Source organism: Grus americana, chromosome 2 (assembly GCF_028858705.1).
Source record: "Grus americana isolate bGruAme1 chromosome 2, bGruAme1.mat, whole genome shotgun sequence".
Taxonomy (NCBI): domain Eukaryota; kingdom Metazoa; phylum Chordata; class Aves; order Gruiformes; family Gruidae; genus Grus; species Grus americana.
In genome coordinates, this window is record NC_072853.1 from 56,290,125 (window position 1) to 56,316,021 (window position 25,897).

A 25,897-nucleotide genomic window follows, 5' to 3' on the forward strand; every position below is an offset into this window, starting at 1 on the left:
CTTGGCGCTTCGCTCAGCTCCCCTCCTCTCCTTTACCAGCACTGTCCAAATCATGTCTAACTCTGCTGCATCCCCATCACTGTCAAACTCTCCAGTTTGTTTCTCTGGTGTGCTGAAGGCTGTCCTGATACTGGGACCACCAGCTATGCAGCATTGCTTTCTGAATGCTCTTGGTGGCAGAGAATGAGCGGGCTCTGTCTCTGCAATTGGAGAGCAGGTTTCTATCCCTGTGCATATACTGCCTTCTTAGTCTTCTTCTGAAAAAAAAACCAAAAAAACAAAACAACATTTATGACTGTAACAGATCACCTGTGCTACAGGAAATGCCAGGCTGGCTGTGCATTGATCAGCAGCAAATGCTCTCATGTTGTCTTCCTTGGGAATGTAAACTCCTAATCCCCTCTCTGAGCAGTACCTGACCTGCAGTCCAATTTCGTAAAGCCAGCCCTGGCAGCACCCAGCTGGAAGGCCGGTGACGTGACAGCTGCAGTCCCTCAGGAAAGATTTGGGGGTTAAAGCATTTTTTCAGGGAGAAGAGGAGGAGAGGGCAGTTCACCTCTGTTTTCAGGCAGTCTGCATCTAGCGTTGGGCGATGCGGGCGATGCCAAGCAGCGCGACGTGGAGGGTGGATGGCAGAGCAGGTATGTCAGGGGACATACTCCAAACTTCCAAGAGTTTGCTTTCTCTAGAAATTGTCTAGTTTGCCCAGGCTGCTGCAGTAAGTATCCTCACAAGATCAAAAAAAGGCTTAAAAAAGTCTACAAGTTGATTCATCTTCTCCGGCAGTTTTGCAACTCCTGTTTTGTCCAGAGAGATGACGAGAGCCCCAGGCAGCACAGCTGGCCGCAGGGTGGGCGCCCGCCCTCCCGACAGGGGACACCGTTTCTCTCTGGGTGTGCTGAGGCTTGGCCTGGGCTACGGGCACCAGGCGTGTATTGTTACACGGGGTTTTGTGGTCGAGGATGAGTACTGTTCCCGTTGGCAAGCCGTTTCAGGACAGGTCTGCTTCTGTGTGTATATAGTGCCCGGCGCATTTTTCATGGGCTGTCTGCTATGATCTAACACTGACGAGGTAATTACCGGGCTCAGGCGGTGTCAGCGCAGCACATACCGCTCGGATTAGGCCCAGCTCTTGAACGAGCTGTTTCCAAAAGGGGTGCAAGCTGATGTGGGTCATGGCCCGTTTGTAGGGACCAGGAGCAGGCTGGTGCTTGATGACTGCAGCTCAGCTGATATAGGGGAATTTGGGGTGCTGCTTCTGCCTCCTGCACTGGCGAAGGGGGGAGGGCAGGCGCTCCCAGCTAGCACACATTACCGTGGGCATAATATGGTGGGAGACGGAGAAGTGGAGGGCTGGCAGTGACCCCCTGGTAGATGCAGCCAGTCGGTGCTGCCACCGCTCCTGCCTGGCAGATTTGCGAGGGACATGCGGCTGTGGTGTCCTCGTCTGGCACAGGGGCTGGACATGGTGGTGCCACGGCAGAGGGTTAGCAAGTGCACCTGTGATGTGGGGGCCAAGGGACTGGCACAGCGTGGGGAAATCACGCTGAGCAAATGGAGGGGTGACGAGGCTGGGAGGGACATGTTTGCTCCCGGCGCATCAGTGTCACAGCGCTGGTTTAGCGGGAGGGGGAGAAACTGTGCTGTCTGCAGTGATCTACCTGGCTTCTTTCTGGTTTTCTTCACCTGAAATAGGAACCCCCCCAAAAAAAAGGAAAGTTTGGTCTCGTTGTGTTATAATTTTCTTTATATATTGTGATGCATGTGATGTAATTTGGGTATTTTATGTCTTAACAAAATGGGACAGAATTTAAGAAGTTATTAAGAAAAATGCTTGGGCAGAAGCACTGATAAGACAGATCTGTTAGAGCTTAGGATCTCAGCTGTCTTGCGGGATTTTGTTTATTATATTAATAACAAGTATTACATCTCTGGGCTATAATTGTTTACCAGTTATTACTATAATGATTATTAGGTAATTATCATATCACTACACATGATTATACTGGTTCCAGGTCCTCTTGTCGGCCTCCACTAACCAAACATGAAGTTTGTTGTGTTGTGATGTGTTGTGAGCTGAATGCTGAGCCAGTCCGGCTGTGTCCCATCTGCCCAAGAGCTGCCGTCTCACCTTCCAGGGTTTCAGACCACGGGTGCAACCCTGCTGCTTCCCTCCCCGCAGCACGCTCCCAGACCTGTCACACCAAATTATTTGTAAGCACCAAGCCAGCTATTGTCATGACAGTATCAGTCCACATGTGAAGGGCACCGGGAAGCCATGACAGACAGCCGGTGCCGTGTGTTAGTAGTAAAAGGCAAAAGAAAGAGGCTCCTCCAAAGCCCCTATTCATAAGCTTTACACAATAGAGTAATGCAGCGTTAGGGAAATTTAAGCTGGTGCTGAAAGCTAGTGTGCTTTGCAGCTTTTTTACTCAAGGGATGGCTTTTATCCTGAACTGTAATGCTTATGATATTTCAGACATGGCTTGCTTTGCTAGGTCATGTGAATGATGAATATCGCAGTATTTAGAGGTTTCTAGTAAATGAAACGCACATGGGAATGAATGCAGATATAGATCACTTGCGTCAAACCCAGGTTTATCAGGGCTTGGTGAGATATCTTTTTCAAGGGCCTACAGCAAGTGAAAAGCAATTAGAATTTCATTGTATTTTCCAGTTCCATTAACCATCCCATGGATACATACGAGAGTCCACATGGAAGAAGCTGCCACCGTACTTTCACTGCGCAGCCTTCTGTAATACAGAAGCATAGGATGGCAGCAAAGCAAAACTTCAGTGGGATACTTGGAATTTAGTGACGCTCCAGGCCTTAAGAAAGAATGGAAAGCTACCCTGTCCTACCATTAAACCAGAAGGGATGTTGTTACAGAAATGGGAAATGCTTCCTTTTCACCAAATGGGCAGGTAATGGTACCAGGAAGAAGATCTCAGAAAGCTGCAGTGTGATAGCTGAAAGCTGCTCCTCCTAAAGAAACAGGTCCTGGTCATGTTCTTTCAGTGCTGCATTTGTTAGAAGAGTTTATTCATTAGTGGTTTGAGAGTGACAGAACTCTGCACAAAGGATTTTTTCTTTATCGACCAAACTGGGCAAGCAGAGGTAGCTCTGAAGCAGTGAGATGAAGGGGAATCATGCACCCCACCCAATGTCAGGGTCTGGCACGTCCAAAGATGCAAAAAGTTGAGAGGAAAGCTGCCTGCAGCGTCCAGCAGAGCTGGATTTGTGTGGAGAGGGTTTGCTGGAGAAGGAGCACGGAGATCTCCTGCTTTTTTTTATCCTCTGCCATAATCTTCCCATGCAGTCCTGCACAGTGCCTGGAAGACTCTTGCAGCAAGGCATTCCTGAGCAGTGATTAGCGATGCAGTTAATGAACGCTGGTTTACATCACTTGGGGATAAACCCACCTTCTGACCATCTGTTACAAGTGGATCTGGTTTTCTTCCGATTCACATTCATGCCAAGCAGAATTACCTTCATTTAAATCACTGATGCTTCTTGGAGAGTAACTGCTATGAGAGAGTTGGTCCATTGGCAAGATTTCCCAATGAGTCATGTATTGTGGGGCAGAGATTATGTCTCTCTGGATGTTTTTTTCATTCTTGAACATGATGGGTCTTAACAGCTAGCAAGAAGTTAACTCTTACTATGAAATGCCAACGTGCAACTCTGAAGCTGTTAGCCTGTCAGATACCAGTAATCTGAAAGCAATCTGCTTCACTTACTGCTGCATTTAGAGCAAGTGGATTTGGTCACTCATGCATATTTTTTTAAAAGTACTGTCAGATCTCTCACAGGTGGTATTTTCTAATGAATGCAAATGAAATTTGTGATTATCCATTTCAAAGCAATTGGTAGCAAGCCATCATTGGGCACAGAACGTTATTTATACAGCTCATAAGCCCCAGTGGTGCTCGTGCATAATTTTTCACACATCACAGTGATAGAAATTGCCTTCGGGGCTGGACTTTCCAAGCCAGCCTCTCTGTTTTTAAGTCGCAGACATTGTCACTTCAATGGCTGACTACTTGATTTTGCAGGTTCAGTTTGATGCGCATATGATAGCAAGCCCACGCTTGCCTGCAGATGCCAGACTGCACCCAAAATGACTTGCTCCTCTTAATAGCAGTGAATAAAGTGACAGGCTGGCAGCTCTTAGGGATTCTTGGTTCTCTCTTCTTATTTTCCAAGTCCTTCTCTACTGCTGCCTGTTCGCAGCTCTATTCTTATCCTGCTCAGCACTTGCCTCAGTATGAAAACTTGGGCCATGTCATGCGTTTACATGTATGATTGCTCTTAACTCAAACTTCATTTCCATGTCTTGCTCAACCTCTAATTCTAGTGCATTGCCTCCTGCTTGCTGTTCCCCGTGTGGGTACTCTCGCTCTCAATGTTCAGTTTGCAGGACTCTTCTCAGACCTGTTAAAAATGGAATTCACTGAAAGACACAAATTATCTCTTCCTGTCCATGCTAGGCTCCTAAGGAAAGTGAAAATAATTGTGTCTTTTCCTGCTATTAATACTGTAGTTGCTACATCCAATAATCTTTTGGGAAGTTTAACTTTTAAAACACCAGGTAATATACTACCCCCGTATATTAGCTCTCCTTGGTAGCCAAGAGGTGTGGTGACAAACTGCAGTGAAGCTATGAAGGTAGAAAATGTCCGGCGAGTAACCTCTTTCCTAAGACACTATGTTAGCCAAAGGGCTAATAAAATCTTGTTTAACTACCAATGAAAGACTTTTTTGGTAGACAGCCAACCCTTGTTGGTCTCTTGAGTATAAAAAGTAGTATAGAAATTTTCCTTCTAGTGTCAATTCATATCTGCTTCTGATGCTGATCTCCTGCACATCAAAGAGAAATGCTCCTTTATTGCACCATTTTACATTTTAAATCATTTAAGCTTGTAGTGCATTCCACCTATTTCTGCTTGCAGTGACATCCTCTGCCCTTAGTCCTACTGAAATATCGGCTGTATTGGTTGGTGTTTCGTACACACGTGCATGGTGAAATGGAGATCTTTCCTTGCTCTTATACAGGGCTTGGGGGTTTTGGCCAGGCAGTCCCTTGTTGCCATGCCTGTGTTTCTAGTCCTCCACTGACACGTGGGAGGGAGGTTTCTCCCTGTAATCCACTGGTAAATATCCCATTCTTTTTCTTACACTGAGGACAGACTCAGCCTAAGGTTGAGTCTGTGCCTTGTGGAAATACAAAGCAATCTCCCAGCGGAGCACTGATCAGAAGGTGGTTCTTACGCAAATCCAAACAGGACAGTGTGAAAATGCTTAAAGCAAGGCCCCATCTAGGGCAATATGTTACAAACTTGTTAGTCTGGACCTGTGAAATCCATTTTTTCAGTGACGAGTGGAACTTACAGCTTCCAAAGCCAGACCACAGCCTGCCTGTTTCTCAGCCTGTGTTCCATGTCTCCTGCCTAAATTTTAATTTCCTTCCTTATTTTCTAAGCATTATCCTGCAGATACAGAGCAAAAGCTTTATTACTTTCTCATGCACTGGGTAGCCCATGTGTTTATATCCCCTAGTTTCTCAAGTTGGATGTGTCTAAGTGTGACCTTTTGCTTAAAGGTAAGAGCAAGAGGTTTTTAGGATTTGACACAAGGTTTTGCGTTTCTAGCATGCCTGGTAGCTGTTTGCTACGTTCATGCATAAATTGGTAGACTCATCCCTGACACTAAAGGCTTACAAATTAAATGCATTAACCAACCTCTTCTTGCTCAAGCTGCTCTTACTTGAAGTCACACGGAAAAGCAGTGAGTGTGAGGGCCAGGGCTGTGCCCCATATCTCTTCAACCATAGTGACCACTCTTGCGCGCCCAGACATGATCCTGCTGACTGATGACTGCTTTCAGTTACGTATCTGTTTCCAGAATAACACCACGTTTTGAAAAAAAAGAGAAAACAGTAACTGTTTATCCTGGCTAAGCTTGTGTAGCAGGTTTTCATATGATGTTTTTAGTATTTAAAGACTTTTTTCATTAAACTGTTTCACTATCCAAAAATACCCCATTTCTCTTACTCAGCTTCATTAGTTATAGGAAATCACTGGATTAAAGTAGAGAGCAGATTAGCAAAAATAAACTGTAGTATGTCTTGGGCATATGGTGCCACGTATGAATGGGTTTTAACTACTTAACTGTGTATAACAAAGAGCAGAAGGAGAGATTTGTCTTAGCGTGGAATAATTATAATTTGCAGTAGCTGCATAGCTTAACAGTTAGAAACCACAAAGCCATGGAAAGCTTTCGGTTGGGATTTGCATGGAGTGAGCGCGCCTGTCCCTGGGCTCACGTCGTGTTTTTTGCCAGCTGACAGCCGAGCACGAGACTGGACTTAGCTAATTAACAGGATGCCTCTTCCTCCTTTCCCTTCCTCTTCGCTGGGCTCAAGGTTTGCAGCGCTGGGTTAGTGTGGGTTACAGAGACCGGGATTTAGCCCGTCGGACGTGGGAGCTGGCAGTGGTCCAGGCACGGTGCTCCATCGCATGGGCCAGAGGGGAGATATGCTGTGAGCAAGCCCATGACAGCCCAGGCTTCGCCTCAGCTGGAAATTGTCCCCCACAGAGCAAGTATAAAGAGGAGTCGTAAATAAAAGAGGCCACAATGTCAGGGTGATTGCTGGGGAGTATCAGCCTTCAGGCTCTGGGCACAGACAACGCAATATGGCCGGCTTTGAATTCAAATGACTCTGCAGTTTCTAGCTTCCCACTTCTTTTGCCTAATATCTATCGTTCTGGTACTTCCAGCTGCAAAAGTCAAATTTATGCCTTTTCTGAATAGATCCAGCTTGCATTGCTTTGAACTTGGTCCTGAAACACAAGTCAAACACTTGTAATGTCCTGACGGTGCTCCACCTTCCACTTCTGAGGAAAACTATGCTTTTCCATTTGGGTGCTGAGAGGTTTCTGAAAACCAAGCAGTGGTGGTGACATCATTCCCACATCTTGAAAAAACTGCTTATAAAGGGATATAAAGATTTGCAAAGCCAATCAAATCTAATTTTTAAAGTAAATTCAGAAATACCTGGCAAATTACCTGATCTTTATCTGGGCTCCTCAGTACATTTGCTAGCACAGGCTAACCAATAATGTTATGCCACATAGCTTAAACAAGCATGTCCTTCCCTTTTTTTGGGTTGCTTTCTTCTGAGGTTTCCACAATGTGTTTCACATCCACTGTGAGTAACGTTCTTGGACTTCTGCCGTGGATTAATCAAACATAAATCATTGCCCCATGCAAAAAGAACATTTTGCCAAAAATTGCAGTGGTCCAGAGGAGAAGAAAAGAGATTTTTTTTTTTCTCTGTGAACTTTTAACTAATTTTATTCTTTTTTTTTTTTTGGTGGGAAGTTTTGTGCATTGAAAAATTCACCAACAAGGCCCTGATCATCTTGGTTTCTTCATGATTAATATGAAAAATTAAATCCCCAGCTGCTCAGGAGAATATCTTTGCTTTCTCCCTAATTAGTTTTATGGTGGTAAGTCCCACCAAACTTGCAGGCTTTCTGTTTATCTTATCAATAACTCAGCTTTGCTTCTATTGCAGAGTTCCCTGAAGAGAAGAGGCAGCAGAGAAATGCACAAAGAAAAAAAGGCATTTACCCAGGTATGGTTTTCAAAACATGCAATTTTGAACAAAATCACATGATAAAACTGAAAATTTATTTTTATGGGTGTTGACAGTACCATCAGGCACATTAAGTAGAGTGCAATTAGGCCTTAATCTACTGAGACCTCCCAGAGATAATGTAGAAGCAATTTAGGACACAAGTGTGATCTCTAAATCGTGCAGCTTCTCAGGCTCGTTGTGGTTCTGTCAGTAGATTCAGGCTGCAGGTTTTCTACAAGAAGAGAAAAATCACCTTGCATCACAAAGTAATTGGATCGCAGCTTAGGGACTAACTAAATTTATATGCGGTGCCAAAGATTTTGTGCTAATGAGCATCTTGGCAGGGAACACAGTTGACACACTGCAACGACACCTCGCGAGCTCTTGTGTCGCAGCCCCGGGTTTGATCTCTCTGTGGTGTCAGGGTGGGGGGGCAGCATGTGAACTTGTGCTCCCCCAAGCCGAGATACACTACAGAGCCTGAGATACCCACTCAGTCTCCCTTTGGACACCAGTTTTACTGAAATCCCGTAGGCTGATCCTTCTCAGGGAAGCAGTCTGCCCGGTTTCCTCTGCTTTTTGTGCTGACTGTAGGAGGTAAAGCTTTTCCCAGCACCCGTACGGTTACTGTTTATAGCCGGAGATATGGGGATAGTGTTTCACCTCGCTGCGAAAGGAGCCAAGAGCGACATCGTGCCTTCGTTGTTAGAGAAATGTTGCACCTCCCCTGCTGCCCCCTCGGCAGGCTCAGTGTATGCAACCAAGACCTATGGGTTTTCTCTGAGTCGATGGAGTCTTAAAATCCATTGTTTTGTAATAATAACCATAATAAATCATTACAACATGTTGCATTTGAGTGGGTAGGGTGAGCAGACCGGCGACTCATGGTGGCAGGGGGCTGCAGCTTGCTTTCCTTGGACACAGCAGACCAAGCGTCCCTGCCGAGCCGATACAAATGCGGCTTAATCAGACCTTAAAATGGGGCACTGGGCTTTCTGCCTGCAGCGCCTGCTATGGAGAATTATTTAAGTCAGTCCATCAGGTCAGAGAGTTTGTTTTTCTGCAAGCCTGTAAAATATGTGGATGAAATATATATATATGTATGCCCATACACATGCAGATTACAGATGAAGCTACATGAAGGCAAGGTTGCGTCCACTGGGGTTTGTGGGCGGCACCGTCTTTCCTTTCCTCATTCCTGGAAATACAGAGCAGTGCAGAGGGAATGGATTCCTTGTGCTTGCTTCCTCCGCCCAAATCCAGGCAGTGACAGCAGCTGTAGTTTGCCTTGGAAAGTCTGAAAAAGGACTTCACCAAATTAACCGAGTAACCCTGGGTCAGCTCTGCTTCAGTCACAACGTGGGGAAGCGATCCCAGAAACCACCTGGGGGAGAAAACCCCTTTACGCTGTACACACACATTGTAACTCAGAGAAGCAAAGGATTAGGGCTTGAAAATGAAAACCATTGTGACAGCACTATGCAAGGTGGCCGTTCAGTTTTCTTCAGCAGTTCTTTTAGGGTAGGAAAGACTGGGAAACAATCTTATATATTGACATGGCCCAGCCTATAGGTGCATGTCCTAGCTACCTCCCAACTCTAGAGTGCTTCTGAGACCTGTCCTCAAACCTACCTTCAGAGCTATGTGCTGGTTGAGACCAGAGCACAACACAGCAAGTGCCCGACCTGGTCAAACAGCCCCGGGTCCTGGGGGTTGGTACAGACACAGCCCAGGAGGTTCAAAACACTGCTTTTCAGGGATGACCACCCTAAATACCTAAAATAAGTTCAAATACCCATCGCATGTTTTGTGAAAAACAATCACAAACTTAGATTCTGTGCATCTGCACAATTACAGCTATGTATAGCATATAGCAAGACCGGTGATTTTACTTACTGGGAGCTCATCATGAAACTAGCTGGAACATTGCACCCACCGCAGGGCACACCAAGTAAATAATACCTGTGAAATTGATTGTCTTGAAGTCGTGTAAAAGCAGAATTCATAGTAGCGCTTACCCGCCTCTAGCAGTATTGAAGAAAAAAAGTTTTTGTTCAGCAGAATTGCAAAACGGAGCTTCTTGGAAAATACCAGGCACCAAGCAAAACACAAAGAAAAGTGGTTCTCCAGCGCAAGGTAGGAGTGCTGGCCCTCAGCCAGATGCTTGGGTGCTGGTCGTACTGCCCTGTCGTCAGATTTGCAACTCCAAAACCGCTTACCCATCTTCTGCCTGGCAGTTCCCTTGAGCCGGTGGTGGTGGTAGAGGAGATGGCGTTGGTCTCTATCTATCTTTGTGTCTTCTTGCCAGAAAAGAAATATCGTATTTGGGAATTTTTGATCAGCTCTTCATTCTCATCACATCATTTACATTGCATAATGAATTTAAGTTCATTTCTTCCCTTTAGCTTCATTTTATTATCTCTACATTCTACATTTGTCTAAATGAGACTGCAGACTCTGTAGGGAAGGATCTGGTTTTTTTTCTTTCTGTTTGTTTTTGGTTTTTTTTCCATTAACATCCCTCTGAAGTGCCATGCAGAGCTGAGATGCTATTGCATGCAAATAATTACTATCAGTAATCATTAATTACTATTTATCCTTAATGATCTCTTAAAGTCCATGACTAGCACCATTACTGATGGAACATTTTTGCACTGTCATTCCTTCTTTTCTTTCTATATGGTCTGCCCTATGTACACCTTTTAGGGAAGTGTCCACATACTGGACGTGAAATACAGTCAGGCTGTGCCATAGCCCAGCTTTCAGCCTCGGGTTCAAGCCTCTTGTTCCTCCAAAATGGTGGAAAGACTGTATTCTTCCCCGCCCCCCGCCCTTTATTTTCATTTGTGATTTAACTAATAATGAACTAGTCTTAATTTCGGTGATTTGGCCTCTCCTTAGTTTGCCTTATATGTCAACACTCTACTTGCCTGTGTGGGTGTCTCACCCTCTTGCTGTTTCTACTTGGTTTCAACTGATCAAGAAATCACTGATATTTCTGTACACAAAGTTTCAGAGGGACAGATGCATGAAGGTTGGAGTCCTACCCTTCTGGCATGCTTAGATCTGGCTGATAAATCTCTCCTGACCATTCTTTTCCTTTGGAAAAAAGCTGTCTAGGGAATGGGATTTTCAGTAGTCATGGTCCCTGGCAGAGAAGTGGGGAAGATCTAGAGCTTTCTCACCTTTCCAGATGGGATCCATATTTAGTAGGCAAGATTAACATCCATCAGCTCTGTTGTTTTGTATGAGGCTTGTGTTTGTTTAACGAAAAAAATCTTGTTTGTTTCAGCTCTTGTGAAAAAACTTACAAATGTGGTCCTTTTTTTTTTTTCATAGACAAAACCTAGCAATAATGTAATGCCATTATAAGAAGTTGATGGTGGTTTTGTCCTGCTGTAATAACACTCTAACTCCGCAGACGCATTGAGTCGTGCAGTGATGCCGAGCAAAAACATTGGGCCCCTGACCCCAAACCCATCCAAGCCTTTCCCTTTTCTTCAAAGGCTTCAAAATGCTGAGTGCGTTGTCCTGAGTGCGACTCGGTGCCTGTTGTTTATATTGCTTGAAACGCGGTGTGCGTCAGGCTGGAGCCCCCTCTGACCCCTGGGAGGAGCCGGCCCCTACTGCTCCCAGCCAGGGGAGAGGGGTGCAGGCAGGCTGGCCCTTCCCTACCGCGTCCATCCAGGCACCCGCAGCCAGGGAGGTGCCAGGCACCAGCTAGTGCCACTGATGGCTGAGACCTTGCAGCCAAAGGTAGACAAGAAGCACGGGGAAAAATGCTGGATTACAAAGGCAGAATAAGAAAAATGTCAGCTGTGATTATTTCCAAGCTATTAACAGACAAATAAACTGGAGTAATCATCCCACCTGTGAGCTCTGACGTGCAGCACTGGTCTGGATGTAACCTTCCTTGTGATCTCTGTGTTTCCCTAAAAGCAAAGCCTACAGCTGCAGAGATAAAGTGATTCTCGATGAGAGGAAAACCAGAGGTAATGTATTGTGCAGCCCTGATCAAAGATGATGCTTTAATCATACAGCCTTACCCAGGCAGAGCAACCAAAATTCAGACTGACTCCAGTGGAGGCTGCATGGAATTTTGCCAGGTTTAAATCTGATACTTAATTTGCAGTTTTGAGTTATAAAGAGAAAAGCAATTTGCAAATATATGTGTGAAAAAGAGGTGTGTGTATGTGAGCAGATGATAGAGAGCAAAGAAAGTGCATCTTCTAGAGGCTCTGCTTCTAATGAATTATATGCACCTCGATTGTATTCATAGAAAACTCACGTTTCTGGGGCCAGAGACACAATGACCAGAGTTTTAGTCAGTCAGCTGATCAACTGATTGCAGGTGTGTTTGACTCCTGGTTATCACTGACAACCACACATTAACAGAAACTTTGGCTATTGTTTACCTCTATCATGTTGCTAACATTTAAGATAACTTTTTCACTTTTTAGTATTTTAAAGTTCCAACCTGCACCAAGCAGGATCAGTAAGAAAGCTGACTGAGTTCAGAAGTATACAACCAATTACTTTTGTGACTGTTTAGGTATTAATAGCTGAAATTAAGACATAATTAATATATATCTAAAAAGAATGGGGAGAAATTAATCTAGGTGATATAAAAGACACCATTACCAATGTGCAAGGATGTGTGCTTTGCAAATTAAATCATTTCCTCAGATTGCTGAGCCATAATTAGTTTTGTAAATCTTTTTATTTTTTTAATAGCCTGATCTGGGTGAACAATTAAAGTCAGTTGTGTTTTCTTCTGGATTTGGTTTCCATTGTTAGGAATTATAACAAAATAGTGCTTGTGAAAGGTAACAATGCTCCGGAGACTGAAATGAAGTTTCCATAGATAATTGCACATATGTCCACATGGCCTACCAACAATGACGAAATCTGCTGTCTCAGGAGATCATCTTTCAAAGCCTGCCTGCCATTATACTGCTAATGCTGATAAATGTGTCTCTTACGAGGCCAAGTGCCTGTATCTCCATGACAATTCATGAAAGTGATTCATGCAAAGAAATTGTTCATCGGCTTAGAATTTACTTAACCTTGTCTTCTTTCAGCACAATACACACTGGAGTTTTCATTTGAGTTGAGAAGGGGTGCTTTAAAATGCCCATCACACACCAAAAAAACAATGTTTCATTTAATACCCTGGTGCTTCCTGAAAAACGCAGGTTTTCACATGGGATGGATTTGGATGTAACTACAGTTTAATGAATTTTTCTTTCCTTTTTCACATGTGTTCACCAATCTCCCTTGTGAACTGTTGTCCATACCAGAAACGGTGATCACAGTCTGGTCTATCCTAGTAATAGCAGCAGCAGAAACAACAGTAGTGCTTCCTATTCAGAAAGGGAGTTGGGCACTCCAGCTAGTTCACAGCATTGTGAGATGCAGTAATTAAAGTCTTCACTTTGCAAGGCAACCATGCATCTTAGCACACATTTATTGTGCTTTCTAGCTGAAGAAGTCCAAGATTTGGGATTACAATGAGCAAATTCATCTGAGTAGTCTTTGCGATGCTAAAAGGGAGCAAACATACCAGTAAACATAAATGGAACAGAAAGTGCCAACTAGTCATGGCACCTTTTCATTTAAGTCATTCTTATTTTCCACAAAATTTGCTCAGTATTTGATTAAAAAACTAAGCATTGTGCTGGCACCCTTGCACCACTGAACACTTGCCCTGGCACACTGATTTTTCCTCCCCCTTCTTTAACTCTAGTCAAGCTGCTTTGCCAATTTAACCAGGACCAAGCCGTGAGATGTGTCAGCTGTGTGGTTTGCGCAGCTCTGTCTGTGTATCGTTTGCATACCTAACAGATACAGCTCAGAGGGTGGGAAGGTGGACATTTTGGAAGGTGAGCAACTGATTGTACTTCTAATACAATCTTTGGTGGGGGGTGATTATTCTTGGCAGGAGGACAGCGCTGATTTGAAGTGCCAGCTCCAGTTTGCCAAAGAGGAGGCAGCGCTGATGCGTAAGAAGATGGCCAAACTGGGGAGGGAAAAGGATGAACTGGAGCAGGAGCTCCAGAAGTACAAGTCCATCTATGGAGATGTGGACAGTCCCCTGCCTACCGGGGAGGCAGGGGGTCCGCCCAGTACCAGGGAGGCCGAACTGAAGCTTCGTTTGAAGCTGGTGGAGGAGGAAGCCAACATACTGGGCAGGAAAATAGTGGAACTGGAGGTAGAGAACAGGGGGATTAAGGCTGAGATGGAGGATATGAGATGCCAGTATGAAAAAGAGTGTCTCAGCAGGGACCACATTTCAAGCATTCCTACCTCGCCCTATGGCGACTCCGTGGAGTCAGCCACAGAGCTGCGCCGGCATCTGCAGTTCGTGGAAGAGGAAGCAGAACTGCTGAGGCGGTCAATCTCCGAAATTGAGGATCACAACAAGCAGCTAACAAATGAGCTGAACAAATTCAAGTTTGAGCCAGGCCAGGAGCCAGGCTGGTTGGATGACGCGGCGTCCAAGTGCGGTGGCACCTTGCAAGAGGAGCTGAAGTCGGCCAGGCTGCAAATCAACGAGCTGAGCGGGAAAGTGATGAAGCTCCAGTATGAGAACAGGGTCCTGATGTCCAATGTCCAGCGTTATGATCTTGCCTCTCATCTGGGCTTGCGTACTTCCAGCCCCAGGGACAGCGATGCCGACAGCGATGCCGGGAAGAAGGAGAGTGACAGCGAAGAGGGTCGCCCGCCCCAGCCAAAGAGAGAGGGGCCCATTGGGGGCGAGAGCGACTCTGAAGAAGTTTATGAGAAGACGTCGGGTTTTGGGAGTGGGAAACCATCAGAAGTCAGTGACCTGTGCTCTGCCGAGCTCATGAGAGTGAAAGAGGACACTGAGTCTTTAATTAACATCAAACGCGAGGCTGAGCGGCTCGAAAGGACTGTGGACCGCCTTATCACCGATACGGACAGCTTGATTTATGATGCAAAGGTGCATGTAACCAGCAGCCCATCCACCGAGCAGGATCTCAAAAGTGGTGAAGAAAGGGGAGAAGATAAGCATGAACCAGAGCTTCTGGATACCATCAACTCCAGGATGAAAGCTTTCCGGAAGGAGCTGCAGACCTTCCTGGAGAAGGTTGATCACATTGGAGAGGGCCTTAAGGAGCAGATGGAGGACCTCTCCCCTCTTCCGCATCTGACGGAGTCTTCCAGTTTTCTATCCACAATGACATCCATGTCTCGAGACTCTCCCATTGGTAACCTGGGGAAGGAGTTAATCACCGACTTCCAGGTAGGCCAGCCCCTTGTTTGCCTTCTTTCTGTTTATTGTTTCTCTTTCTTGCTGGCATTGCTACCCTAGAGCTAATTTTCCTCACAGCTGCTTTGTTATGATTTCAGACCCGTGATGTATTAAAGTGTGTAATGTTAAACAAACACTTTATAGATTTTTTTTTTCTTTTGTTTGTTTGCACAACTCCTTTGATTCAGAGGCGGTTCCTCATGGCAAAAAGGCTAATCCACTGGTGCTATAGAGATCTGTCTTCGTTTTGTCTGTAACAGCAGTGTTTCCCTGTGAAAGAGGAGATTAATTTAAAAAAAAATAAATTCTGATGAATGTAAACTAGCAGCCTTGCTAAGAAATGTAAGAAGGTCTTTATTATGCTCTCTCGTAAAAGGGTCAGGCGTGTTCTCAAAAGCCTTGCCAAAAGAACCCAACCAAACGCAGTTTTCTAAGTGATGTGTTTTGAAAAGCCTGCTTACAGCTCACTCCCCTAACCGAGCAGCGAGTGAGAAGCTCTGTAGCCAGCGAAGGACTGCCTTGCCTAAAGCGTTGCCCATGGGCGCATGTCTAAACTGCCACAACTGCCACACTGGATATGGCTTTTCTGCACAGCACAAGTAAGGAAGGAAGAGCCTTGTGTCCCGTATCCTTCATGACTTGTATGCTTGCTGTTGGTTTGACTCATGCATCCTCATTGCATGCGCCTCATAACCAGTGTTTGCATTCTTTTTTCCTCTCTTTCTCTTTTTTGCTTTTCAGATGTTTCAGCCCATCATTTTGCTCATCCTCATTTTGGTTTTGTTTTCTTCACTTTCTTATGCCACTGTATTTAAGTTGGTTTTTCTGTTCACGCTTTTCTTTGTCTTGTAGTTTTTCAGTCGTCTACCTTACCCATTTTTGTTTTCTTTATTCCCTCCTGTCCTTTTGTTTTTTTGTTATAAACCGACCATGCACCTAACAGTCCAAACTGAGGGATCAGATGGAGTGGCAGCTCAAACAAGATCGTGGAGAGGAGCGAGAGATTCACCACCAGCGAGCCAACACCGACTCACACCGCAGAGCTGATGGAGACATTAAACTCTACAGGCCAGGAGACAAGGGCTGTTTCAGTCTAGAGGTCAGCAAAGCAGCCCACCTTACTCACTGCCTCCTGCTGCCTTAGCCAGGAGATGAGTAACAGAAACCAGGGGTTGGGGGAGTAAATTGGACCACACACAGCACCCCTGTTGTGAAATTTGTGGTTGACCTCTTTTCCCCCTTGCAGTTTCAGAGAAGCAAATTGGTCCTAACTTTGGACTCATCACCCTGCTCCTAGTAGCTTCGCTAAGTGGGAAAATATGGCCCAGGGACCCACTATACTTGAGTATAGTAATGAAAGATCTCTGGAAGAGGTTGTAATCCTTTATGTGAGATCATGCTTCCAGGTTTCACCTTGTTGGATATTTTAAATCTGCAAAGTCTACAGATAGGCACTGCTTTGCATTTTGCCTGGCAGTAGTCCACGCAGGAGAGGGTTTGATGCTGGTGTGCATAGTGATTCTCAACAGGGAACACAGCACCCTGCACCTTCCAAAAAAAACCTATTTAAAGAAGAATTCTCCATTGTTTGAGTTGTTGAGTACTTTTCCATTCGTCAAAAACATTGATCAGTTTTTATTTAAATCTTCATCCATGCAGAGGCCATATCAGCCTCACTAACATCTCCTTAGCTGCTTTCTCATCAACATAGACTGTCCAGACACTACAACTGGTCCTGAAGAAAACAATTTCTAACCTGTCTCTGCAAAGGCAAGCTGGAGCATTGAAAAACTTTTCTGCTGGCCACTGGGAAGCAAAATCCACCTTGAAACTGTGGTGGTTAGAGTAGCTTCTAGTGAGGGATGAGTTTTTGTATATTTTTAATTTTAAAGACACACACAGAGGCCTTATATAGATACACTACATATATAGTATCTGAAACCCCTAACTGAGTCTGGGGAAAGGAGAATGCTGGCTGGGACAGCTGGGTTTGTGGGTAAAAGCGATGACAAGCACTGGAAAGCAGGGGTAGGAGGAGAAAGGTTCAGGGCGGCTGGTAGCCATGCGGCACAATGCTGTGCTGAATATCAAAGGGAAAGTGACCCTTCGTCTCATAACACAGGTAAATCTTTGCTGGTTTCATTTTGTTTGTTTTAAACCATCCTGCCAGTGCAGAGTTTTGGTGGTATTAGAATAATTCATTTGCTCAGCAGCTTCTTTTCCAACGTTTCACTTTTACCAGTGATAATAAACCTCAGGAAAGGTATAAACCTCAGGAAAGGTATAAACCCAGGACACCGTAAGTCTCTCACTGAAAGGTCTTTCTTCCTCGGCTATGAAATGGGCTGATGAGGTAGAGAAACCCCGCTGTTCAGCATGGATCCTTTTGCAATTGTATTGGTCAATAGTTATGGTAGATTAGGTCAGAAAATGACCACAGAAAATGTTTATAATATTTCTGTTTAAATTCTGTCATCTTTATTAATTCCCCCTTGTCTTACATCCGCCTTGTTATTATACTAAGCCCTGTATATGTGCGCCCTCTGTTAAGATTAGGGATTTGGGTAATTTTGGCACAACATCTTTTTTTCCTCTCCCAGGACAGGATGATGTGTAAACTGTGTACAGCAAACTGTGTTTAAACAGAGGACAGATAGTTTTCACACAATAGCCTGACAAGGAACAAACCAGTTATTATAATCAAAGGTAGAGAATATCCAGCTGAGGTCCAGATGTGCTCAAAACATGAACACAGCTGGGGCTTAAATGACCCAACCTGAGAAAATGTTGAAGACTATGGTGTTTGTTCCAGTCAAGTTTACTTAAGCAACAAAGAATATCACACTGCTTTATGCGGAAACTTTTCAGTGAGTGGGCAGCCAATTGAAATCTTATAATCTGTAATAGTCAAACCCAAGTGAAGCAGAAGATTCCTCCAAATAATTTTGTATGGTAACATTTTTAGTCCTTTCTTTTTAAATTTCCTACACTGCACTAGCAAAAGCTACCATTTTTTTGTGCCAAATATAATTCAAATACCAAAGGGTTTTTTTATTACCACAGACATTTCAGATGGAGACTCAAACCTTTCATGCCCATACCAGAGATGGCAACACATAAGCCATTATCTGCTTTAACTTATGAAGTGAAAATATACGCACTAGCCAGTGGATAACATTGATTGATGATCTTACTGCGTATGGACTTTCAGCATGAGAACAACACATTTCATTTCAGTGAGGCAAATGTTTTCTTTTTAAGCAAGCAAACCCATTTTTCTAAATTCACTTTTTCCAAGCTAAATTTTAAATGAAAATTTTCCCAAGCAAGGCTGAGCAGCTTCCATTTAGCCATTTCTCCTATTTTTAAAAAGGAGCATCGTGGGAGCCTAATTGTTTGATTAAACACAATAAATGCAGACTGACTTGTGCTTGAAACTACCCTATAGCCTAACTGTAAACATCTGCCTTTGTTTGGGCTTTGCACTGCAGTTGTTAGTGCAACAGTATTATTAGAATGTATTTGCATGTTAAAGAGGTGGGTTAGAGTCAGAGTCCAAGGGAAATTATATCTTGAAATTGCCTTAAGAGCAGGGCTTTGTTTTCTTGCTGAAACAAGCCATTCAGCTGCTGTTGTGGGAGGTTGGAGCCCATTGGGCTGGTTGTTCGATCCATTATTCATGATTTTAGCAGAGCAGGGTTACGGTGGAAGGGGGAAATCATTCTTTACCATCCAAAGAAAAAGCGAGTGAACAAGTGAGAATTGCCCTGACTAAAAGACACTGAGGAACTAAAAAAGGTAACGCAATGCTTCATGGAGCAAATGCTGGGCACCAATCAAAAGATTACTATGGCAACAAATGGAAACCAGTGAGAAAAATGGTAAATAATTTTTCATCTGGTGAATTTTACCCTTTTTACCAGTGGAATATCCATAAACCAAAGGCAGCTTCCTTAAGCAGTCTCCTCCCATTTGTTCAGAATCAAGAAGACATTCTGGAGAAGAAAAAAATTCACTCTTTCAAATGACCAAATATAGTTTGTTGCAGTATTTGATACCTGATGCTTTTAAATGGAGCTGTATCGCATAGGTCTGATTGTTCCTTCAAAGGGTATCAGTTCTGCCCTTATCTGAGTAAGTACGTCACCGAAGACAAAAGCACTCATCTTTGCATTTCAGATTTGATTACGCTGTTTATTTTCATACATGGCTTTTAAAAACTTACACATTTGTTTCTGTGTAGAAAAATGCCACAAAATCTTTGACACTCTCAGGTTATGGAAAAAGAATCACTGGAGTGAATTAACTTAAAAGGAACAAGTTGTCACCAGAGAATTAAAATAAAAGCAGACAGGCTAGAGAAGGTGAGAGCGTGTCTTAAAAAGCAAGTGTTCACAAGGTCTAGTAATAAGTAGGAAGAGCTCACACTGAGGAATAATTTCTTCTAGGCCATTTTTATATCTGTTTATCCATTTTTTCTTACTTACGACGCCTGTAATAAATATAAAACATCTCTATTACTGTAAAGTAAGACCTGGGTTAAGTGTGGACCAACCAGATACAGTGATGTGCAAGTTGGGTAAGTCACTTTACCACCTGCTTTGAATCACATTTGCTGTATGGATCCATTTTGGACATACGTGGAGAATTTCGGTCTATATTTTGAATGTTCTATTTTTAGCTGGTTTTGGTGTGTCTGTACTCCTTCTGTGCAATTTTCATAATCCCATGTGAGAGCTTTTCAGCTGGATGGCTTTTGCAGCAGCTCCCAGCCATGTGCTGAAAGTTTGCACATCCTTTTCTCTGGCCCTGATTTAAGATTTTGTTTTCCCAGAAAGGAAACAGTAAATGTTTTATACATTGCGATTTTTATTTCTTCTGAAAAAAACAAAACAACAAAACAACCAAACAACAAATGAGGACCACATAGAAAGTTGTATCTCTCAGTGTCCATTATTCCTCCAATGCATAGTTGTGGGAAGAAGACAGGCAAACTGGTGCTGACAGTATTCCTTCCCACCAAGATTAGGGGCAGCAAGAATAATTTACTTTGATGAATTGTAGTCTTTCTTGCTATGCAAGATTCTGTTAAGGTTGACAATATAATGGCTTAAAAGACCCTTTATGATGTAAATCTGGATATCCCGATCCTAACTGAACTTGGTGAGACTTTGTATACTATTTATACAATAAGATGGATTTTTAAAGACTTGGAGCAGTGTTCTGTGTTTTCACAAAATCAGAGAGTCTCCATATAAGCACAGACAAATAACCGCACAACTGCCTATTGTAACCTAGCAAATGGCATATACGTCATTTATTTTTAAGGGGGAGGGGAGAAGAGTACATCTTCAGAAGCAGCCTCTGAGAATTCAGTTAGATGTGTATTGCATGTGAAAAGGAAAACAAAAGGCACTGGAAGTTCCTGTCTGGTCTGGTTGATTTTATGCGTGCAATGGTCAACTGTCTCCTGTGAAAAAGCAGCAGTTTTTAGACTGCATGGTCAAATGTATGGTCCAAATATCAAAGCATTACAATGTGGCATTAGATGAACAGCATAAAATGTTCATCTTTTGGCTTCCTTGGAATTGCACACAAATGCTGGAAAGCATCTTTCTACCCTGCCTCCTCAGGCATTATTTTATTCCATTCCTCCTGAAAAATAATGGCTAAAAAGAAAGATTCCATGAAATTTGATGTTCACAGTTGTTGCATATAAACCAATTAAGTTTGCAGGCAAATTGAGATTGCAATTAGCTATGGTAAAATGAAGAAAACAGATGAGTAAAACCCAGCCATACCTCATGGTGCATGGCAATCACGTGAAAACAAGTCATGGCAGAAAAGTAGGATTGCGTGAGCTGGAAAGTAACCTGAAAAGCCTTCAACACACTGAAAGGGGCAGAAGGGGGTCGATGCAATGAGGGAGCAGTGGTGAAGCCCCCAAAGCATGGATGACTTTTCTCTGTATATCCTCTTGAGGTAAAGACATAAGCATGGATTAGCTTGTCCTGGAGTGATAACAGGTGAGAGAAAAGGAGTCAGCAGAAGGATTTGGCACTGCCTGTCCGAGAGGACGGGCATGGGAATGGATCTGGAAATGCAATAATTGGGATTTGTAGGAAACTGTCAGTCGGTGTCAAGCTGTGGATGAAGTGCAGCTGCTTCTGCAGCACTGTGTTGGAGTAGCTCTACCTCGTAGTTCCTGTCATAGTGTGTTTGTATGTCTTGTTGTAGCGCATTTGTGTCTGTTTCCGTGGTGTCGGTATGTTGTGTGGTGGCTGTCATATTCGGGGTGTTTTCCGTCCGTGTGTAGTGCGTTCGTTAATGAGAACAAAGGAAACAAAGAATGGAAGTTAACAGGTTATCAACTTTTGTGTCCATTTTGTACCAGTGTTGCTTTCCAAAACAAAAGCACAGTTGTGCCACAGACTACACCCTGCTGATTATGATAGGGGCCTGGTTTCTATATATAAACATATAGACATCCGTTAGTGCAATATCAGGTACCTGAACTGCATATACAAATATCACGATACATTTCTACATATTTTTGATTCATGATCCAGATGTTTAGCAGCAATCTATTAGGCGCTTAAGCAGCCTTATCTCCCTTGATTTGAGCAGTACGAATCCCAGTGCTTCTGGTAGAAATGACATTATATGAAATTATAGACTATGAAGAGTCCTCAGGTTGCACTGGAAGGAAAAAGGTGTGCAGCTCTGCATTCATACATTAACTGCTTTTCAACATGTTTACTTTGTCGCTTATAAAAATCTATCATCCTTAAAGAGGCAAAGCAATTGTAAAAACATTTGCACTGTATAGTGTGCATGGAATAGTCTATCTGCCTTTATAATACATTTCATCTCTTCTTAGTAACAGTTATCACATAATCCCAGCGCCCAAGTTTCCTGAAACTTGGCTTTGCATGGGCTGCATGTTTATTGAAAAAGTGCATGAGTTAATCATTTTCTTGCCCTAATTTTCCAGATATAAGGTGGTGTATATATGTAACTATGTGATTCCAACTAATACTAGTCTGAAGTAGAACAAATGATCTTTTAGCAAGTCATTGTTCATTGGAAAACGCAAGTGTGAAGTGAATAGTGAAAAGTTCAAACCTTACCTTCCTGCTAACTTTTGCTGCTTTGATTCAGCTTCCAGTTTCAGGAATCCCGAGAACAACAATATTTCTAACTATCTAAACGTGTAATCATATGACTGCAAGGAGAGGCATATTAAGATCAGTGATTAGTGAGAATAGAAGAGCCTTGCCATGTTGTATCTGTTTTCACCAGATTGACTTTGCATGATTTTGGCTGATTTTGAATTTATAAAAAGAAAGAACACACATTTTTTTAAATTACACCTGAATTAACTAGGTACTTTGGGTTTTACTTGCCATATTCCTAAAGAAGCCTGATCAGAATAAAAGAATACAGAAATTTCTGATGAAAGTAATTTTTCCTTTATTGGATGAGAAAATTAAACTGATGATTTACAAATGATTGCGCAAAACTGGCAAGCAGTTCTTTCCAAATTATTTGCGAGCCCGAATTTTGGCCTTGTGCAATAAAAAATGTCTGCAGACACATTAAGGCGTAAGATGAAATCGATAAGGCAGATAATGTGCTCTTGGTCACTTTGAGTGTACCTTTCAGAGGGCTGGAAGTATCCCTTCCTCAGGTACAAAACAGACGTGCACAAGTCAGTAAGTGAATCAAGTAAAGAAGGAACTGACGGGGCCCAGAAAGTATATATAGGGTGACTTCCGTTGTTCAGCAGAGTATGGTCCTGCGGGTGGTTTGTGGGATACTTCCATCTGCCTCATCTCCTTTTTCCCTAGGGGAGGAGAGGAGCATCTGTTCCAGTGGCAAATACTTTCTGAATAACCAAAACTCTCCCAGCAAGGGCTGCCGCAGCGGCAGCAGCTGGTTTTGCCCTCAGGAAGCAGGAGGAGAGCCTGGGGAGAGGAGACGGGTGCTGGGGCTGATGCTGGAGGGGAAATGGCTATGCAACCCCCCCGCCCCAAGAGCAGTCCCATGACCTGTGTTACATCCTTGCAGCTGCTGAGGTTGGAGCGTGCTGGACGTCAGCCAGCAGAGAATTTGGGATTACACTTTGAAGCCTGAAGTGATCCCTTCTTTAAATGCGTCTTTACTCTGGGAAGTAGGAGTTTGGTGCTGTAGTGTTTTCTGTGGTCACGCACGTGAAGAGGATGGCGTCTGGCCGAGCATCTCCTTTGTACAGACAAATCCGGTTTAGCTCCAATGTGAAAGACAGAAAATGAAGGGCGTAGAAAGTTCTGATCAGGAATTTAAGTGCCACAAGATTAATTAACATAGTATAAATAATGAGGTCTGTGGCTCTGCCTTCTTTGGTCTTTATGTTTGAATTAAGTAACTTTCAGAAGTAAAGTGGATGGGATGCCATACTTAATGAGAACATAAAACTGAAAGTATTAAGTGTTGGACCTGAAAGGGGAGATACTTAAGCATTTTGGTCAGATCTCAGGCTCACACAGCTTATCACCGTGACATTTGTGGAGTAATTATTTGGAGTCAAAATCAGAGAATGAAGTTGACTTGTGCAGAGAGCTGTCCTGTATCTGAAGAAAGGGACCTTATATGCTTAGTTGGCTTAATAAATGCTATCCCATTATCTGCCTAATCAGAAGTGTTGCAAATGAATAAATAATTAGGTTTGATATATGTGCATTAGATGCATCATCTGCAGAGATGTTAAAACTTTATAGCATTGATTATCGTAGAGAAATATGCCACCAAATACGCGATACTCTAAAAGCTAATCTGGCAAACGTCATTGATGGTGCGCTGTCTCAGCTACTCGAGCGCAATCCCAGAGCAGAGGCCTGAAAGGAATATCCAACATGTAACATCAGCATCGTAGCTTTAGTTTTCAGAAGAAGCCACACAGGAAATTCCCACACATATTTAGGTCATTGCTGTTTATTTGCACACTGTGCTTTGGTTTTAACTATTGATAACCGTGAGTTGTGCAGATGTCTGTCCTGCAATTCTTTTCTTTTTTCCTTTTTTTTACACCACGGTTTTCTGCTAAACCTATCCCTTTGTCCTGCTAATCAGCTCAGGGATTCCCATGTTTTACCTGTACAGAATGTATCGATACAGGAGCTTCAGGCTCAGCTTGAGCAGGAGACGAGACTTCACCGAGAGGAGCAAGAAAAGTTTACAGAAAGGATCATCCAGGTAAATACGAAACCCGCCTGCTGGGAGAGATGTGTGGCATGGACCTTGTTTGTCCGGACCGTGGGAACTTGTGTCCTGATGGCTGTGCCTGTCTGAGCTCATCTGAGTAAATGAAGAATCTGGAAGTTGGGGAAATGTAGACTCAAGCCTATTTTGCCACTTTGAATCTGGCTTCTGTGCTTGGTGGAGAGAAGTTTTGTCCTGCCTTGTGCAGGGGAAGTTGAGGTAGAGATGTAAAATACTGCATGGGGAAATATATCAGCCCCTTCAGCTCCCATGAGCTAGGGAAGGGTGTGTTTGATCTCTGGGATCGCAGTGTGGCTCTGTGCCTTATTCTGACCCTTCCTAGCCCAAAGAAAACCCAACACTTCTCTAAGTCAGATGAGTTGTTAAACGCTCATAACTGAGACACAAATGAGGACATTTTGTATTTCTCAGTACCCCATGCTTCCAACCCTGTTATTCATAACTGGTGAATAAATCATATTTTGTTACAGGGGCTCCCCTGCTCTTTTGAAGGCTGGAACATATTAGTCAATAGTTTTGTGATCTCTAGCTCCTAGGGCGAAAAAAATCTGTTGCTAATTTTTGCAGGCTGTTTGGCTCTTAACAGAAGTTTTCTTTTTAAATTTACTTCATAGACTAAATTCAGCATAATTGTTGCATCGTGTAAATCATTTTTCCTTGTGCCAGCTAATCTCATTATGCCCAAGTGGTAACTCTCCGTTTTTTCATAAGTAGCTTTAATTTCCAGTTGATCTCCATAGGAGCTTTCTCACGGAGGCTTTTGAAGGCAACCAGTAAATTGATTTCCTTCCTAGCTGTCTTGGCCATGAAAGCTTTTTGGAAGCTATGCCTGCCTCTTACAGTTCTTTTCTTGTGCAATAGCTATCCATTGAAAAAAGCATAATACTCTATGAAGCTACCTCCACCAGGGTCTTCTGCAAGAATTTGTGACCACAGGGACTTAGATCATAACAGCTTGTATGAAAAATGCAGCAAAATCAAAGATACCTATTCATGTTGACAGCCAGTAGAAATAGAAGAATAAAAGCATCTTCTGGATTCTTCATTTTTTCCAGATTATGCCCATCCTGTTGATATTGTTCCTTTTTTATCATCTTCCAGGATTTCTGGTGGAAATGACTCAGATCTTTGCTGTATTTAACCATAACTTCATTTGGTGGAAGAACTTGCATCAACACGAAATCCATTTGTTTCTTCCTGTAAAAATTAAATTTAAAAGAACCCCCTTTTTTACTATGTCATTTTTGGCAATGTTTAATGACATTAAATTGATGTGCGCTAGCAGGGTACAATGTCCATGAGTGTTATTATGAGTTGCATGTATGTTTTTTGGGCCATTATAGCTAATTTGTTCCAGATGACTTTTAAGCTGCATTTTAAGCCCATTTAAGCTAGCAACTACTGTAAATAATTTTATCAGGAATTTTTTAAGATGTAGTAGCATAGATGCTGAAAATTTGCATTATGCCAGAGAACATTATTTAAAGGGCAGGAAAGTCCTTAGTAAACCATCTAGTATGGACCAGTAGCCTGTGTTGGAAGCATCTGGATGTTGCCATGAAAATCAAGCATATATTTCTTAGCAGTATTAATTGCTAGGGGCTCCATGCTCATGAAGAAGAATCTCTGAGGTATTCTTCATTCCTCTGTGAATGTTGTTTGTTGCAAGGTATGTTCTTATGGTTTAAATCGTTGTGGTCATTAGCATACTGTGGCT

General features: G+C 43.2%; 1 protein-coding gene across 7 annotated transcripts in view; it reads left to right on the forward strand.

Moving 5' to 3' along the window:
* Positions 1 to 25,897, forward strand: part of MTCL1 (microtubule crosslinking factor 1) — a 110,522-nt gene that overhangs the window by 50,426 nt on the left and 34,199 nt on the right. For 2 of the 7 annotated variants that reach the window (XM_054813983.1, XM_054813989.1), the window contains exons 4-7: positions 7,581 to 7,640; positions 13,585 to 14,910; positions 15,863 to 16,018; positions 24,061 to 24,153. In XM_054813983.1, coding sequence (XP_054669958.1) covers positions 7,581 to 7,640; positions 13,585 to 14,910; positions 15,863 to 16,018; positions 24,061 to 24,153 — 1,635 coding nt within the window. Of the gene's footprint in view, positions 1 to 7,580; positions 7,641 to 9,704; positions 9,780 to 13,584; positions 14,911 to 15,862; positions 16,019 to 24,060; positions 24,154 to 25,897 lie in introns of all 7 variants that reach the window. The other 5 variants (XM_054813982.1, XM_054813985.1, XM_054813986.1 and 2 more) reach the window with 5 other exon arrangements.